General features: G+C 55.2%; 2 protein-coding genes across 2 annotated transcripts; one reads left to right on the top strand and one right to left on the bottom strand.

Annotated features, from left to right (window-relative positions):
• Nucleotides 1-481: 481 nt before the first annotated feature.
• RAB5IF (RAB5 interacting factor) lies at nt 482-6,818 on the bottom strand. Its single transcript, XM_027740382.2, has 4 exons — nt 6,608-6,818; nt 5,125-5,228; nt 2,853-2,982; nt 482-2,220 (listed from the first exon to the last, which is right to left on the bottom strand). The coding sequence occupies exons 1-4, from the start codon at nt 6,734-6,736 to the stop codon at nt 2,179-2,181; spliced, it is 405 nt and encodes a 134-aa protein (XP_027596183.1). The 5' UTR covers nt 6,737-6,818; the 3' UTR covers nt 482-2,178.
• A 3,118-nt stretch (nt 6,819-9,936) lies between these two features.
• On the top strand, nt 9,937-18,494 carry MYL9 (myosin light chain 9). The gene is made up of 5 exons (XM_027740463.2): nt 9,937-9,991; nt 10,963-11,035; nt 16,156-16,359; nt 17,390-17,551; nt 17,769-18,494. Exons 3-5 carry the CDS (start codon nt 16,176-16,178, stop codon nt 17,939-17,941), a joined length of 519 nt encoding a protein of 172 aa, XP_027596264.1. The 5' UTR covers nt 9,937-9,991; nt 10,963-11,035; nt 16,156-16,175; the 3' UTR covers nt 17,942-18,494.
• The last annotated feature ends 252 nt before the right edge of the window (nt 18,495-18,746 follow it).

The raw sequence follows: 18,746 nt of genomic DNA, 5'->3' as shown, positions 1-18,746 counted from the left end.
CCAGTCCTCCTGAGCTCGAGTTCTGCCTCAGCTTGCAGCCACTAGAACTGCAAAGAAGTGCAAAGCACAAGAAACTCAGCTGGTGGGAGCACAGGCAAGCAAGGAACAGAGCAAAGGGGCAGGGAAGCAGTTCTGCACATGTTACAGCAATGCTCGGAGTCCTGTTCCAGACCAGCCTGGAGCACTCTGGAATGCAGCAGTGGCTCTGCCATGACTGTGTGTCATGTGGCAGGGACACCTGCTGAAGGAGCAGAACAGTTTAAACAGGCAACACTTGGCTGAACCTGCTTAATTGAAGGATGGATCTAAGCATTATCTACTACTGTCACTACGAATGCTTCTGGCCTCTTCTGAAAGTGCAGGACTTGAGCCTGCAGCACAAGAGATTTGAGAATCCCCAAAATTTTTACCAAAAAATCAAACTCTGAAAGAAATTCCACACTCCCACCATTTTATGAAACATCAAAGACCAGACGATACAGAAGCTGCACAGGCAACATTTATTAGAGCATTTCAAGTATACAATGGTTTTACTGATGGCTGTGAGCAGCTAAGATGCAGATGCCAGCAGGAAAGGGTGACCTAGAACTAGCAGGCTGTGCAATTCTTGTGGAAAGTTAATGGTTTCAGCTGATAGAAAAGGAAAAGAAAGTAGCAGACTAAAAGTTTGAGCAAGTTTGGGGATGGAGAGGAGAAAATATAGAAGTTATCATTTGAAATCATTTACTTAAATTGGCCACTCACATATAGCAGAAGCTGTCTGCTATTGCACTCTTCCCTTGGCATCCCAAGGACCTAAAATAGCCAGGGGTGTTTTTTCCACCAAGAACAGACAGCATTTTCCCTGGTAAGAATGGAGGCCTGCACTGGTGGGCAACTCCAGAGCCCTGGCTCAGCACTTGGAGATTGAGATCCCTGGCTTTGCACACTCACAGGTGAGAGCCAGGCTGTGGCACTTCCACCAGTGAGGAGGCAAAGCAGACTTGCAGCAAGAGCACACTAAACTATCAACCCCTTACTATAAGGCAGCTTTAGGTCAGGACTCTTTTTGGGTGCCTGAGCTGTTTAGAAAAGCAAGGACCACATGGCAACAAGACTACAAGGTCCTCTGACAAAAACAAGGACTGTGCGTATTTCCCAAGAACTATTTCTGAAAGACACTTCCTTAAAAATATCTTAATGCAGAGATTCCCCTTTGATGCACAAAAAGGGCACAACTAGGGAGGGACTGAGCTATGAAGTGACCAAGCACCTCACAAATCAGAAGCTGTGTACTCTGCCAGACTTGCAAGTCTGCATTTAAGATAATAGCTGCCTCAATTGTGTCTTAGTCTCCTGCATTTATTAACAAGGAGCAGTCAAATTCAAGAGCTTAAAACCAAATAAATTTAAATGCTAACATTTAACAGGGTATCTCCAGAATGACTGTCCTTTGAGACTATGAAGCTCTGAGGTATGTGATAGCAACTTGGTAGTCAGGCTGGCAGAGTGCAGTGGAGCTTCCGAGCTTCTTGAATACATCTTGGTTAACCAAATGAATCAATTCTTCCTAGCAAAATTGCTTAAAAATTTCTCTTCAGCAAAAAGCATTTAAAAATTCTGATCGACGGCTGATTTGCAAGTAAAATAAAAAAATATTAGAAATGGTTAACAACATAGTCTGTTTAATCAAATCAGATCTGATTACTACAAAAACATGCCAAGGGCAGCCACCAGCTCATGTCCTGGGTGCTGCCATGCCCTCTGCCCACGTACCTACAACTGCTTTTGAAACACTGTTTGTCTAAAGGACAACCATGGAAGACAAGTCAGGATTTAATGACAGATTTCAAACAGATGGGCATACATACATTAAATTAACAGATTCAACCTTCAGCACACAGCAGTTTGTAGAGTTACTGGCTAGAGTCACAGAAAGTTACACATGTGAACAGTCTTGAACCACTTCCAAAAATTCCAATGGCTTTTTAATAGTTCCAATAATTCATGGGTATATAAAACAGAGACAGGCTTCTCCAGCAGAAGAGTTGGGGCTCCTCCAGGCTAATCAGACCTCTGGTATGGAAGGGAACTGGTTTGGCTTCCCCACCTTCCCACCAGTCCACTAAAGACTAGGACTTATTAAAACCTTCTTGATTTACTGACTACTGATTTAACAGGCAAATGCTGCAGACTGTGTCAATCATAGTGGATGGCAGTATAGAAGATTATCCAAACAACCTGTGGGGAGGAAAGGAAGCGAAGTTTATCTGGATACCTCTGGAAGGGGTTCAGACAGCTAACAAGCCTCAGGCTTTGCTCTCAATAGAGAACTGAGGACTGAATTCCAGCTTTGAGATGGTCTTGGGGAGATTTCAGGATCACCACATGGCACAAATGGTGGCATCCAACTTGCTTGACCTCTGGAGTGCCCAGCCTCTCCACATTAAACTCCCACCACAGCCCCTCTGGTGATTTAGAACACCACCAAACCAAGTGCTGTGATTAGAGACTTGAGTGAGGGGAGTAAGGAAAACAAAGACATTCAAAACACCAGCTTAACTAGCTCTATATGGAACTCCACCAGGATATCTGGGACAGAGGATGGGAAAACATAAAAGTGGTAGATGTAAAAGTACAGCTGCCTGTTCCTACATCCTTTCTTACAGAGAAATCCCAGGCACTGGCACTGTATTTTATAGCCAGTAGCCATTGGATTTTGTGATTTTCTTTCCCAAATCAATGTCACTTGTTTGATAATGTTAACACATCTCTTCTCTCACCACCTCACCTGCCCTCCTTCCAGATCTCTTCCCTCAGAAAGTGCACAAACACAATTCACTAATCAACTTGAGGAAAGCAAGAGGCATTACCAGAAACAGTGCAAAAGATGTCATGAATCCTTCCTTCGTTAGCTCCCACGTCCCGCCATACTCCTCCTCATCTATCTGCTGGAAGCTACTGAAGTAGAGGTACAGAACACCAGCATTGATCAGGCAGAATCTGGAGGAAAGAGGTTAGGAACTGTCACTCCAGTGATATAGGCTGCAGATATCCCACATACCATACAGTGAAATATCTTTCATCCACAGGGGAAGCAAAGAGGAACTCTTCCTGCAACGTTTCCCAGGCAGCTCAATCACCTCCTTGAAAAGCCCCTCCAGGTCAGCTTGCCATAGTATGCCAGGGTGGGATGAAGTTCACCTCACAAGGCACAACCTACTCCTAGTAGGGCTCAACAGGCAGAAGTCAAAAGCTGGAAGTATCCTCCAATCTGCAAACCTGCACATTTTCCTGTCCTGGAGATCCACAGTCCTGCTCCCACAGAGAATTCAATCTCCTTGTGTGTGCTGCTTGATTCTGAGGCTGCTGAGAGGGAAGACTGTTGCTTTCATGCTCAGGGTAACATCCCTGTGAACACCAAATGTGATGGCTTGGAGACGAGAGCCAGGAAGACTCAACAGTGCCCTGAGCCCCAGCACTGGGGCCCAACCTGAGCCAGCTCTCAGTGCTCTCCAGTCTGTGCTGACAGTTGGGCTGCAGCAGAGAGAACAAACATGTTCCTGTTTGTCCTTAGATTTGCTTGGCTTTACACCACCCCAGCTTAGGGCTGGGGCAGCCTGGAAAGGGACAGGATGGTGTCCTGAAAGGAAGGCTGTATGGGAAGGGTGGTATGAGAACACACACACAGTCAGTCACCAGCTGAGAGCAGCTGTGTGACTGCAACAGCACAGAGAAACCACACACATGCTTCCAGCAGCTTTTAGTTTTCCATACTACACCAAATCACTCTTATTAACATTAAGCACAGGAATTCTTCTCCCGGGCAACTAGCAATAGGACAAGAGGATACAGTCTTAAGCTGTGCCAGGGGAGGCTTAGGTTGGACATTAGGAAGAGATTCTACACAGAAAGAGTAATTGGACATTGAAATGGGCTGCCCAGGGAGGTGGTGGAGTCACGGTCCCTGGAGGTGTTTAAGAAGAGACTGGATGTGGCATTCAGTGTGCTGGTCTAGTTGACAAGGTGGTGTTGGGTCATAGGTTGGACTCTATGATCTCAGAGGTCTTTTCCAACCTAGTTGATTCTGTGAATTGGCTTAGGTGACTGAAGGTGCTTTGTGAATTAATGGATGACTATGTAAGGACATGCTCACCTACCCCACACCTGTTTCTGGGGGCACTTCAGATTAATTTCTTTGATGTAACTATTGAGTTCCTGCTGGAGCATCGACCCTTCGCTTCCTTGGCACAGCCAGGACACTCGGGAGGAGGGACAAGATGACAAGTGAATTTTGCCTAAGAAAAGCTGTGAGTCAAGCTCCAGCTTGACTGTGAGACCTTGGCCAGGCAGAGATACTTGAAAATGGAGACAGCTCAGAGCAGACCCAGCACCTTCCCAGAGCCCATGTCCAGAGCGCAGGGCTGCATTCCCATCTCTGCTGTCCCTCAGAGGCTTTCAGGCACGTGTCCGTGCCAAACAGATTTTCAGTTCATAACTCACTGCAGCCCTCAGACACCCGTGGGGAGGTGACCTGGCTCCCACATCCTGTGGAGATCCGATGCACATGCCCCCTTCTAGGCACTGCCTTCCCCCACACCACAGCTGGAAGAGCTGCATTGGGAAGCGCTGCCCGAGCACTGCCAGTGCCGCTCTGCCTGCCCGGGACCTGCGGCCTCTGGGGCTTTGAAGAAACCTTTCCTTCTTCACAAAGAAGCTGCCCCTCTTATCTGCTGACAGAGCCTCTTCTCCGAGCAGGGCTCCTGCCTCAAAGACAAGGACTACCACACCTCTACAGACATTCCTTCTTGGGAGATCACACCAGGCACCACACAGCCCCTGTTCACACGTGCAGGACACACATCCCAAGTCAACTAAAATTCCTGTTCCCTTCTTCTGCCCCCACCCCCCTTAACAAAATAAATAATAAATTAAAAAAGCATAAATCAGGCTGAGGAGAAGGAGGCTGATGGACATGTTATGATTTGGATGAATTTCATGGCAACGAACAGCCTGGAATGCAATGCTGGCTGTCAGACATAGCAGGCAGAGCCAGCCCACTGCTCACAGCACAGCCTCGAACAGGCTCTGAGTCCAGTCCAAACGTGGGAAAGTACATGAGACAGAAAAGGAAATAAACCTTACACTGCTATTCCCACGAAGCCCTTCAGTGGAACTACTCCCCAGATGATTCCCAAAATAACTGCAATGATCTGCCGGAACCAGTAGATTACATCTAAAAACTCGTCCTGAGGAGATAAAGCACAAGAAAGATTTTGGCATATATTATGTTTCCTTTTTTTAAAGCATCATAGAATTGACAGGTAAGAATTGAACACACTGAACACTTAGTTCTCCATTAAGAGTATAAGATATTGCATTAGAACAGATAAAAACCACTTAGGGCATTGTGCATCCTGGGCTTCTCTGCTTCCAAATTAAATACACAGCTTTGTCCTCTGATGGGTGAACTGCAGAGGTGAACAAGTACCGAGCCTCCTTGTTTACTAAAGATTCAATAAAAGTTCACTGGAATAAAAGTTTAAAGAGTTGTTTGTGCTTTAAGACTGTTACGGCAACTCTCCAGCCAGGCCCTCCCGTGCTCATGAGCTCCCAGAACCCAGAGCAGCGCCCAGCCCAGCTGTACCTCACTCCTGTGCCTCCCAAGCAGCAGGGACGTGCTCACTGCTGTTTGTCCAAGGGACCACACCGCTGCACTACTGCAGCTGGACAGTGCTGGCTCACACTTTAAATAAGATTTACTTAAGCTCACATACCTTTACCCAGCCTCCCCAAGGCTGGGATTGTCCCACCATACCCCAAACACCAACAGCCTTTGTGATGTTACTGTAGGATGTGCCAGTTGTTTGGTTCCATGTGGAAAACTTGAATCCATGTCAAGTAAAGACATTTCCCTTGGTCACTACACTGGTCAGTCAGTTCAGCCTTCAGTTCACATCCTACTGCACCAAAACGTGGGCACAGCTGTCATTGGCCCCCTGCTGACTCTGAAATTCCAGCCCCATCAATCATAGCGGAGGGGCAGGGACAGACGAGCCCTACCAGTTCTGGGAGTAACAGGTTAAGGCAAAAGTGACAGAGTCTGTTCCCCAAGGAAATGCCGCGCAGATCGTGCACTTTCCCCACGCCGAAAGGCAAAGCCAAAGGCAGGGAGCAGAGATCCTGGAACACACATGGTGTGCCCGGGCCGTGCCAGGGATATGGCAGGGGCCGGGACACGGCAGGAGCTCAGGACAGCTCGTGGCCGTGCTGTGGGAGGCAGCAGCAGGGAGAAGCACCGAGCAGGAGCACGGCAGCACGTGGGAGACACGCACAGGAAAACTGAAAGTGGATTCAGTTTCTAGTTTTCCTTTAGTTACACGAATTAAATTTTTATTTAATCCAGGAAGAATTTAACCCCCAAGCCAAATGTAACTGAGGTATCCTAACAGTAATGCAGGTTGTGCTTCCTTGGCTCCCCGCCCGTTGGCGCTGCGGGCACCGGCCCGGCAGGGGCTTTACCCGAGCTCAGAGATGGTGGCTCCTCCGACCCCCCCGCGGGACGGAGCCGCCCCAGGCCCCCCCCCCCGAGCCCGCACCTCACGGCCCCCCGGCCCCCAGGGCCCACCTTGTCGTGCCAGGCGGAGTCGCTGCGCAGCGCTTTGCCCCACACGGAGCCGCGCCCGGCCGCGCCGCCGTTGGCCACCGCGTGGTGCTGCGGGTGCGGCGGCTCGTCCCGGCGCCGCCCGCCGCTCATCCCGCTCAGCCGGAACCGCCCGGACCCTCCTCGGGACCCGCCCGGACCCTCCGGACCCTCGGCCCGGAACCAACCCCGGCCCCGCCCGCGCTCCGCCAATGGCGCCGCCGCCCTACGGCGGCCGAGAGGGGCCAGGGAGGGACGGGCGGGGCCCAGCGCCCGGCTCCTCCTTCGGGAACAGGGAATGGGGAAGGGAAAGGGGGCGGGGAAGGGGCAGGGGAAGGCTCAGCCTGGAAGGGCCGCTCTTCGGCGGAAAGGCGAGACAGCAGCCCCCGTGTTGTCCCCACGTGTTGGGGGGGAGAGGGACCTTGGGACCCCCGAAGCACCTGCTGAGCCTGCGAACGGGGCCGCGTGGGGATCCCGGGATCTCGGACAATCCCACGGGATCCCGGACAGCTTCGCCTGCGGCACATTGTCACCATGCGACGCCGTCGGCTCACGGCTCACAGCCAGGCTTTGGAGACGCCCCAGCTCCTCCCTGGGGACGGGCTGGAGGGTGGGGAGCAGGGCAGCTTTTGGGACACACACGGTTGTGCCGCTCATTAGCTGGTGATCTGAGCAGACCTTACAGCAGCTGAACATACGGCGGCTGTGGATCAAGTAATGACATGTGGAGTTCTAAAGATTTTACTAATTTTTATATTCTTGCCTTCCAAGAGCAGTGGTGCTCAAGCCACTCGCACTCATCATGGAAAAACATATTGAGAATTATTTATGCATGGCGTGGGCTGGATATTTGGTTGGGATTGACTCTCTGTTATCCTCTTCAGGGTGTGATTATGTGGGCATAATAATCTACTTCCCAATTACCATTAAATAAAAATCTGTACTATTGACTTTGACATATGGTCTGATTTGCACCTTAATTTGGGCAGAGGCATCTTTCTAATAATTTTCAAGAATCTGATCATAATGCCTTGCTGCTGATTCCAACAGGATCTTTTGGGGCAGACTGACCCTCCTTGGGCCCTGTGGGGTTGGCAGAGGGAGCAGGCAGACAAGTCCTTCTCCCAGGCCTCAGATCACTTCCAGCCAAGGCCACGTAATTTAAATACAGATTATGCAAGATACTTATGGACTTCAAAAGTATCTTGCCCTGCTCCAGCCATCAGGCCTCTGACCACATGTCCAGCCCCTTGGGCATTTGCCTCATGCCAGAGGCTGGTTCAAGCCAAGGGACCCACATGGCATTGGCAAGAAGGGACGTGTGTGTGGAGGGGTGTCATCGCTGTATCTCTGGCAGATCCTGTGCCTCTGACCCCACACCATGGCAGGGCCAGGTCACACGTGTCCTGGTTCCAGCCTTGCTCCTGGGACACTCCTCGGGTGCCTGGGCCGTAGCAGCCCCAGGTACTCTGCACCCTCTGCTCTGTGATGGACGCACCGAGGGCAGGGGGAGGTGACAGCTGCAGCTGCAGCTCTTCCAGGCCTCAGGCTGTGTCCTAAGCAGGTGAGGAGTGCCACTGTCCCCAGCTCTGTGCTCCTCCCCCAGGCCACTTCACAGGGATAGAAACATTTGCACAATAATGAAACACCTGGATCAGGGAACTGATTTAAAATTCACATGCTAAACAAAATGTCTTGTTTTACTCTATTTCCATTGCCTGATACAACTGGCCAGAGAAAAGCAAATTAAATTTGGTCTTGAAAGGGCCAGAAGGAGGCAGGAGAGGTGCCAGAGTGTGTCCTGAGGGTACAAGCAGCCCCCAGTAAGGGATGGGTGTTGGCAGACACTTGGAAGTGGGGGAGAAGGATGACATGGAGAGCCCTGGGCACAGGCAGGGGAAGGCAGGAAGAGCTGGATAGGGCTCAAGGGACAGCATGAGGTGGCCCAGCAGCAGCCCCTTGTGTGCACACAGCTGCAGAGGCTGCAAAGCCTTCAAGGAGTTGACATGTCCATGCTGCCCTTCTCCAGCAGCTCCCCTCTGCAGGGGCCCAGCCTGACACTTGCTCAGTAGTGAGGAATTGGGGCTCAGTGGGGGACGGTGGCCACCCCGAAGTGGCTGGAGGATGGCTCCTAGGACCGCCTGGACCAAACTGAGACCAGGATTCTTCTCCAGCACAGAAAACCCGGGGACCAGCCACAGGGTGGCAGCTCGGGCTGGCTGACTCCCGGTTCTTTTTCTTTCTTTCTTTTTTGTTTATTTTCTTAAATTTTTAATAAAAAGATAAACCTTTCTAGGGACCCCCTGTGCAGCTCACGGGTATGACAAAGGTTCTGTGCTCTCCCTGGCTCGCCTCTGCCCTGGCACTGCACTCGGCAGCATTTCCAGCCCCATTCCTACATTTGGCCAGCTCCTGATCCCGCTGCTTGTCCTTTGACGGGGCTGCAGGCACATGCCTGCAGGACTATGATGAGGCTCAAGGTTGCTGATGGGAAGGAATCGTGAGCAGAACCTGCTGCCCTGGAGAGGTGTCTCAGAACTGGTGCCTTCCTGCCTCGAGAGAAGGGTAGGAACTCCCCATCCCTGTTCCTCCGGGCTCTGGATCCCTGCTTGGGAATGGGGCAGCTCCCTGGCTGTTCTCTGCTCCAGGCCACTTTTTAGAGGGCCTTTGAGGGGCTGTTTTAGGGGGTCCTTCTGGGGTCTCACAGCCCAGGGCAGCGGCAGAAGTCAGCGCTGATGGCTGGTCCTTCTGGCCACCCTTCCCTTTGCGTAGCCCCAAGGACCGTTGGCAGAGGTTTTCGGCCACTCGTGGTGCAGCCTGCGAACATCCTCTGGCCTCTCCACGGACCCCACGGGCCGCTGCTCTTCCAGCAGCCCCACGCCTGCCCCAGGGACCCACCCCTGCCCCAGGGACCCACCCCGGCCACGCCATCGCAGCCAGAGCTGTCCAAACAGCCGTGGGCCCCCGGCTGGTGTCACCCGTCGCTGCCCACGGCTTCTCCAGAGAGTGGCATCCCTGTGTCCCCTGGCTGGGATGCGCAGGGGCGCCCACGGGGACGCGCCGGTTCACAGCCCCCCGGTGCCAGCGCGCGGGACGGGGGGCACGTGTGGGCCACTCCTTTCGTCTATATAAGGCCGTCCCGCCGGCCCTGCCCCGCGGCCCTGGTCCCGCCGCATTCTTCTGCCTTGTATGGGCCGAGTCGGGCCGGGACCCGCTGCCCGCCCGCCCCGCAGAGCCGCGTCCCGCAGAACCGCGCCGACCGCCTCGCAGCTCCGGCAGCTCCCGCAGCTCCCGCAGCTCCCGCAGCTCCGGCAGCTCCCGAAGCTCCCGCAGCTCCCGCAGCTCCCGCAGCTCTCTGCTCTGGGACAGGTGAGGCGGCTCCGCCGGGGCCCGCCCCGGGACAGGAGCGAGCGGCCACGGCGGGGAGGGGGGCGGCCCCGGGCGGGATGGAGAGAGCGGGTGGGATGGAGCGGGTGGGATGGAGCGGGCGGGATGGAGCCGGGGGCAGTCCCGGTGGACCGGGCGGGATGGAGCCGGGGAGAGCGGATGGAGCAGCCCCGATCGTCTCGGGAGAGCGGAGGGAGCAGAGGGAGGCAGCTCCGCCGCTCCTCCAGCTCTGCGGTGCTGGAGCTGATGCCGAGGTCAGCCCTGGGACCGGGGTGACTCGGCGGCAGGAGGATTCCCGGTGAGCCCTGCCGGGCACCCTCTGCCCGGGAAGCCTCTTGCCAGGCCCGGCAGGCGTGTCCGGGCGACGGCAGGTGAGGATCGTTCCTGAGCCAGGCTCTGGGGAACTGCCCGCAATGCCTCGGAGCTGGGACATCCCAGCTTCCCCGGCATGGCACAGCTAGAGGAGCAGATCCTGCCGCCCGTGGTTGCACACGCCTCCTGGTCTGTGAGAACTGTTCCTGTCTGGAGCATCTGCTTTTCCCCCAAGTCCTTTTGCTGATGGCCAGAGGCAAGATCTGGATGCATGCGTGGTGCTCCAGAGATCTCCCCAGTGACCTGGGAGCAATGTCAGGCAATAAACTGCTGTAAGGCAGAAAAGCCTTATTTAGCTCATTTTCCTCAGCCTTAAACACAGAGGGATGTTGGTTTTTTTAGCCTTTCCCATGAAAACATGAGGTCCTCTTGGCTTCCCTCCCGGCATGCCCTTTTGGTACAAAATGTTTCAACTGTGATAAAAGCCAGGGATACTCTAAAACGTGGATGTGTAGGAGAAGGCGGCAGCTGGAGCAGCATTCTTTGGAGTGGAACATCCCCGAATATCAACAACCACCGCTGCTGACCAAAGATGGTTGGGTTCCTTCAGTTGCTGGAATTTTTTCCTTTCTCTCTGGCAGGCTCTGTGTGCCGTAGGAGGAGTTTGTGGTCACCTCCCCCTCGGAGGCGCTGCGGCCAGATTTCCCTGCCGAGGTGAGCCTTAATTCCCTGGGAAAATACCAAGCCCTGGTCAGGGCATGTTATGCTGCTGGCCCAAGGCCATGAAGTCCTTCAGCCCCGTGGTCCATTTCCCAGCCTCCTGAGCATCAGAAGGTGCTGGGTGTTGGGTCCTTTGCATACTGAGGTTGCCTGTGCACAGGCTTCTTCTCGTGGAGGCTGCAGAAGACTTGCTGTTTGGAAGGGTTTGCATGTGCCACATGGGCACTGTGAGGTCCTTGTTCCCTAAACTTGGTAGGAAGGAGCTGGTCCAGAAATGTTCTACTGAACTCGAAGCCGAGCTCCACAGCTGTGCATGGGCCTGGAGAGGTCCCCAGTGTCTGGTGAGAACTCAGGGAGGGCTGGGATGAACTCTGCCTCCCGGGGGTCACTGTATGCTTTGCTCTGCCTCCTGACTCCTGCCCTGCTCCTTCCTTGCTGGCATCAGTGCTAGTGGCTGTGGCTGGAATGGAGACATAGCTCAGGGCTCAGGTTCTGCTTTCTCTTCACCTCCAAGGCCTCTTTGCCCATCTCTAATAAGGCAATAAAAGTAGCAGAACGGCAGCTGCCTCCACTCCTGCAGTGTTGAGCGGACCGGGGACTCCTCACGCAGCTCCCGGAGCCTCTGGCTGGCAGTGTGGCTCCCCTGGCACCAGAACCCCTTGCTCAGTGGAGCTGAGCAATGCCACATCCCAAGTGCATCCTGAGAAGGGCTGTGCTGGAGGAAAGGGGTAGTTTAACAACAAATTAGGCAGGGAAGATGAGCTGCTGCCTGCTCTTCCTCCAGTGTGACCCCCTGGTCCATGTGTCCCGCTGTCTTGCAAGGCAGGATATCTGCTCAGAGGCAGTCCCAGTGCTGGGAGAGGTGCCTGCAGATGGCAAAGCTTTACAGGTGGAATGATACCCTGGCTGCAGCACTGTCCTGCAGCGTCCTGTGGCACAGTGGGATGCTGCAGGGCACCACCTCACCCCTGCTGGCCCTCATGCCACCTTGGGAGAGGGGGTGGCAACTGCTGCCTGTGCAGGGCTGTCAGGGGCTGAGGTGTGGGTGGCTGTGTGTGGTGGAGGGCCCGTCCTTGCCCACCAGTGAACATGGCTGTGTCATGGCTTGCTAGGACTTGCAACTTCTTTTGGAAAGTGGCATTGGGCAGCGATTTAACCACAGTCCCCCTGAGGAGCCATTGTTCACCCTGCAGGGATGTCCCTTGGGACAGCCCAGGCTGTTGGAATCACTTTTTCCCTCCCTGACCAAAAGCATCCAGCACACCGTGCCTCTCACTGCCCAGTGGAGCTGGGTGGAGTGGGTGATGTCCCTGCCCGGCTGTGCCAGGTGGCAGCAGGCAGGACGGAGGAGGATGAGGATAGGATGGGGCTGCCTGCCCTGGCAGCATTGCCACGTCCCTTTGGCTTGTCCCACCCTCCCCAGCGTGGCCTGGAAGCAGCACCAGGATGGAGTTGCTTGTTTGTTTTTTACCAAGGAGAAAACACATGGGAGTTTATATTTCTGATAACTGTGGATCTTTTCCTCTTTCTCTTTAAAACTAAACTGTTTACTAATTTCTGAACTCTTTAAGCCAGCCCCATGGTCCCTTGGGTCTGGCTCTCAGGTGGGGGAGGCACAAGCCTTGTGGTACAGGAGGCTGGGAGATGGTCTTGGCAGGAGCAGTGGCAGAAGGACAAGGAAATAAGAGCAGCTGGTGATGGGGTGACTTTGGGATCAGACCAGCACATGGCTTTGTGGTGTCACTCCAGCACTCACCTCCTCAGCTCTGCTGCCCAAGATCTGCAGCTCCTGGGCTGGAGCAGTGCTGGGATGGGGCTTTCAGTGGGGGTCAGCAGAAGCAGGACCAGTGTCAGTGGGTTTGCCTCTTGCTGCAGAGGAAGCTGAAGGTTTGGTGGTGCACCATTTATCTGAGCTGAATCCATGCCAGCATGCAGGGCATCAGGGCTGGGCATTCCCTGAAACACTCTCGGCATGGGGATTTGGGGAATCCCAGAAAGCATGGCCTCGAGGACCAGGGCAGCATGTGGGAGTTTTGCCCCAGTCAAACCAGGTCTCACTGCGGATCCCTTCTATCTCATACACAGGAACCTTTCCTCACACTGACCCAAAAAAGTCTCTTCCCAAGTCCCAGCCAGCCCAAGGAAGCTGTCTAACAGCAGAGGTAGAATGACTGAGCTGGACCTGGGGACTGAGCATCTTTCCAGGGCATATTTTGGATCAAACAGCAGATCCACGTGCTGTTAAAATCGTACTTAATCCCCTTAAGGAGCACCATCTCTCTGGAGAGGTCTTGATCTGGTTACAGCCAGGGCAAGGTAAATATTTGGATAAGAGTAATTCCTGTGGTGAGATCAAAACTCCTGCTTATTTCTCTAGTCTTCTGCTAATAATTCTGCTAATAATTTTGTGTGTTTTGAAAGTGGAGCCCAGTGCCGTGGGCCAGCTGCAGAGCTTTTATTGCTGGTTCTGATGGCCTGGTAGAGCTGAGGTGTTGAACTGAGCTTCACCACACTGCTGCTGTGGGGTGTCACCCTGGGGATGTCACTGGCATGTGACGGTGCCTGGCAGGGCTGTCCTGCTGCAAAGAGCTTTATGGTGCAGTAGTGCCAGAGGAAGCAGTGGGCAGAGATGGGCTGGGGGGGTGAGGTCTCCTGGCCACCCTGTGTGGGCACAGCTGGGCTCCCAAGTCCTGTTGCTCCCCTTGGCTAGCCGGTGACAAATGTCTCTTTCCTGGTGGGCACTGGGAAAGGATGTAGGGTTAGGAGGATGGTGGGGTGATTCAATGGCTGCTGTCAGGTGTTGGGTGCAGTGCAAGAGAGGGGGCTGAGGGCAGTGTGGATTCCATCCCAGCGCCACAGCCACTGGGGAATATGAGGGACAAGGGAGGACTGTTTCCTGGGGACTGTTTCCTCCAGGCACGTCCCCTGCAGTTAAAGGGCCATGCTTGGTGGATGCTCCCGCAGTGGGATGGGACCGTTGTCAGGGTGTGGGAAGAGTCCCCAGCCCTGTCTGAGCTTGGCTGGTTGCCAAGGTGTGTATAACTGGAATTTGGCACTGCCTACTGCCCCTGGAATGTCCTTCCAGCACAGCCCAACTAGGTGAGCCTGGGGACCACAGAAGGCTGGGGACCAGGCTGGTGGCTGCACCAGCCCCTGCCTCTGCTCCCCCTTGAAAGAGTGTAGCAGGAGGGAAGGGAGAGAGCTCGAAAGAGAGTCCAGTGTGGGGGGCAATGGGGAAGCTTTGGAAGGGCAGGGGAAGGCTGTTTTTGTTCTGCCCTGGTCCGTGCCGGTGCCAGAGTCCTGCTGGAAGGGGTGCTCCCCAAAGGTCCACAGTCCCCCTGAGGCAGCACTAAGGACCCTGATGGGAAGCAGATCCCAGAGCAGCCAACCTGGGGGGTCCAGGCCTGCAGGATGGTCTTGGCCCACAGCTCACTGGGGGTGTTGTTTTGTGTTGCTTCATGTGGCATGACGTGGCTCCTGAATTGCTCTGTCCCAGGGCAGGGCAGGAGCCCAGGTCCCTGCTGCCCACCAGGCATGGGGCACACAGAGCACAGGACTGATACTCTGCTCTTCCCCCGGAATTCCTTCATAATCCATTAATTTACCATTGCCCCCACAGCTGCTCCCCAAACCAGACGCTGGCCCAGATGAGGAAACTGAGGCCCAGGGCTGTGTGTGAGGGAGGAATGGTTGCAGCAAGCACAAGGGCTTGGAGCAGTGAAGCTTCCCTGGGCTGACCTCGGGCCAGCCTGTACCGCAGGACCATCCCAGCCTGTCCCACGGGACCATCCCTCTGCCAAGCTGGGCTTTGCTGGCATCCTGCTGAGTTATGCCTGGCAAGATTCCCCTGGGAGAAGCCTGAGCATCCTCCTCTCAGTCAGTGTAGGTGGTTGCTGGGCATACTGAGCACCCCATACAGACCCATTTTGGGTCCCCAGCATCCACAGTGCAGGGTGTCCCAAACACTGACTGCATCCCTCAGCCTGGTAATGTGGGGATATCACCAGCCCCCTGCTCAGAGACTGTGAGGGAGCCTGGGTGCCATCCCAAGGTGGTAGTGGGCTCTGTGCTCTAGTCCTGTTCCTGCTGGGGGCTGGAACCCCCACCTTGGAAGGATGAGGTAGGTTTCCTGCCTTGGTGGTGCTTGCAGTTCACATGGTCCCTTTGCCATTGGCTGTGGTACACGTATTGCCCCAGGTGTGTTCCCAAAGGTCTGTCTGTCCCACTGCTGTGTTCCCAAAGGTCTGTCTGTCCCACTGCTGCCTTCCCTGGGCTCTCCTCTTCTCCTGGCATTCATTAACTGTAACAAGAGCACCAGTGCTCAGCGTCCCACAACCCTGGTACTGCTTGGCCTCTCTCCCCTGCCCTGCAGGGGCTCTGTAGCCCCTTGAGGTTAATACTCCCCTCTCCCCTCTGCTTCAGGGCCCTTCCCATGGGCTCCCCAGGCAGGGTGGGGGGCACCTGGGCAGGGAGAGCAGTGGCAAGTGGCCTTTGACCTGGCAGGAGGTGGGATGGATGGATGGATGGATGGATGGATGGATGGATGGATGGACAGAGGGGGATGGGAAGCAGTGGTATGTGAGGAATGTGCCCATAGCAGATAACCCCTTCCTGCTGGGTGCTGGGTGCTGGGGCTGCTTCTCTGCCACAACATGGAGGGTTTGAGGTAAACCAACCAATCCAGGAGCTGGGCTGGGGCTTGGGAGAGCCCTGCCAGGGTGAGGGGAGGCTGGAGGGGCATGGCCATGATCTACCCAAAATGGCCAGACACCCATCCCCATAGCCCCCTGGGACTGGCACCCAGATAGGTGCTGGGCTGGGCATCTCTCCCTGTGCCCATAAGTAAAGGGGACAGGCAGCAAGTGGGCTTGGGGGCTGCCTGCAACCCCTGGGGAAGGAGTGCTAGTGGGCACTGCCTGTGCTGGGACTGCCCAGGGGACTTATCAGAGCCCAAGTCTTGCCTGTCTCCATGTCCGAGCATGTGACCTCCTTATCTCCCTGTTGCCAAACTGTGTGACAGCCAGGGAAACTGAGGCATGGGATTGGGGCTGCCAGAAGTTTTATGTTCCTGCCCCTGCTCCAGTGCTCCAGCCTCCTGATGCTCCTGTCCCCAGGTACCCCCCCAGCTGCCAAGATGTCCAGCAAACGTGCCAAAGCCAAGACCACCAAGAAGCGCCCCCAGCGCGCCACCTCCAATGTCTTCGCTATGTTCGACCAGTCGCAGATCCAGGAGTTCAAGGAAGCCTTCAACATGATTGACCAGAACCGTGATGGCTTCATCGACAAGGAGGATCTGCACGACATGCTGGCGTCCCTTGGTGAGGAGGCCCTGCCCTCGCAGCCCCTCTGCTCCCAGCATCTCCTCAGGAGTAGGGGGAGCTGCTGGGTGACCTAATACCCACACCCAGTGCTGGAGACTAGCTGTGGTGGGATGCTCCAAAACCTGCAGGGGAATTCTCTGCTGGCACCAGCTGACCACAGAAAGTGCATTTGTGAGACATCCAAGGGCAGCAGCTCGGTGTGCTGCTTTTACAGCCGTGCTCACCAGAAGTGAAGAGACCCTTCGGGCTGGAGAAGCTCTGCCCTGGGAGGGAGCACGAGCTGCAGGCAGAGTAGAATGTCACCTGAGGTTGTCCCTTCCTGTTGCTCTCATCTGGGGTAACAAAGGCTAGTTCCCATGCTGGTGTGATACCTCGACTGGTTGAGACATGCAGGTCTGTCCCCACACCCCACCTGGAGCTTGTTTTCCTCTGCTGGAGACCGTGGCTCCCTCCTCCTGCTCCCAGCTGTACCTTCACTGCACTTTGGGAGGTCTGTCAATGATTGACCTGGCAGCCAAACCTGTTCTGGAGGTCCTGGCTGGCCCTGGGAGGAATCTCCCTCCTCTCATTGAGCTGGAGCTCTGGGAGCAGAGAGGGGCCGGTGCTGGGGGCACAGACCTCAGCAGGGGAGGTTAAACCACGATAGGACAGGGGCTGGGGACATCAGCAGCATGAGGCTCGTGTGGGGACATTGCTGCCTCTCTCCATGGGGGGGCTGGGTGTCAGCTGCCAGGGGAGTGGGAAAAACCATGGGTTTCGTTCCCAGTAACCTCTAAATTAATTACTGCATCTCCCCCAAGGCAGAGCTTGGTTACAGATATGGATTATAGCATGGAGAGAGATGCTGAGGGGGGAGCACTGGGCACTGCAGAAACCCCCTCCCCATGTTTATGGGGTGGTGAACAAGAGCCAGCAAATTAATTTGCAATGAAAAAAAGCCCCGTCCAGCTGAGTGCATGGGCTGGCCATTGCAACGGGAGCTGGGGGAACAGGGGCCTGCACCCACACCCCTGCCTGTGTCCCACAGGGAAGAACCCCACCGACGAGTACCTGGAGGGGATGATGAGTGAGGCGCCGGGGCCCATCAACTTCACCATGTTCCTCACCATGTTTGGGGAGAAGCTGAACGGCACTGACCCGGAGGACGTGATCCGCAATGCCTTCGCCTGCTTCGATGAGGAGGCGTCAGGTACAGCAGGGCCCTGCACACAGCCCCTGGGGCACGCAGCCCCTGGGGCACACAGCCCCTCAGGCATGCAGCCAGGGTGAGGGCTGGGGCCAAACCCTTGGGGACAGGCCCCAAGCAGCTCCAGAGTGGGAGAGCTGGACAGGGAGAGGGGAGGAAGGTGCTGCCGCTCAGCCCTCATGGTGTCCCCTACTAACGCTGTCCCCTGTCCTCCCTGCAGGCTTCATCCATGAGGACCACCTGCGTGAACTGCTGACCACCATGGGGGACCGGTTCACCGATGAGGAGGTGGATGAGATGTACCGGGAGGCGCCCATCGACAAGAAGGGCAACTTCAACTATGTGGAATTCACCCGCATCCTGAAGCACGGGGCCAAGGACAAGGACGATTAGAGCCCTGGGCCACTCACCCCTTCTGCCTCCTCCTGTGCACTTCCCCCACCCCTTGGCCACCCTTGTTGTCCCACAGCAGATTCCCCCCATGGGAAACACCTTCCAGGACCAGCCCACATCAGGACAAGCTTAGAGGGAACACACTCCTGTCACTGTGCCACTGTGTGCCCATCCATCAGCCTCAGCCCTCCCCTCCCATCACCTCTGCCACCCACAGGCTCACCCAACTGAGCCCCCCAGCCTGGCTGTGACCCCCCCCTCCCCCCATCAGCCATTGACCCCCTCAAAGCCACCACACCATTGGTCCCTGGGGCCGGGGTGAGCATCCCCCACTGGCCTGCAGGGATTTGGGCTGGCTTGAGCCTAAGCGATCCCCATCTCAGGGCCATAACACAGAGGGAAAGCATCTCTCCTCTCTCCTCTCGTGCTCTCCTCCTTCAGGAAAGAAACCCTGCTTTGTTCCTCCTCCCTGGCTGTTTTATTGCTTTAGAGCCTGATATCTGAGGGATTCAGGAAGCTGAAGTGGTGTATAAAGCCTGATGGGTGTGATAGAGATGTGCTGTGTGTGGCTCCCTCGTGACCAGTGCCATGCTGTGCTGCTGCCTGTCAGGTTTCAGAGGTTGGTTTGGGCATTACATGTCCCCACCTTGCTACCATTGTCAGCCAGGGCCCCTTGCAGTGGGACAGCCAGTTTTCAGAGACAAATGGTTCCCAATCTGTGTAAAATCAGCTTGAGCATCATTTTCTGCCTTTGCTGGTGGGATGAGAGTCACTCTGCTCAGCCCCAGCATCGGGGTGGGCTGAG

Source organism: Pipra filicauda, unplaced genomic scaffold, assembly GCF_003945595.2.
Source record: "Pipra filicauda isolate LSUMZ 115617 unplaced genomic scaffold, ASM394559v2 scaffold327_size997775_pilon, whole genome shotgun sequence".
In the NCBI taxonomy this organism is placed as follows: Eukaryota; Metazoa; Chordata; class Aves; order Passeriformes; family Pipridae; genus Pipra; species Pipra filicauda.
Note: the sequence above shows the minus strand (reverse complement) of the source record. Positions and strands in the feature narration are given on the sequence as shown.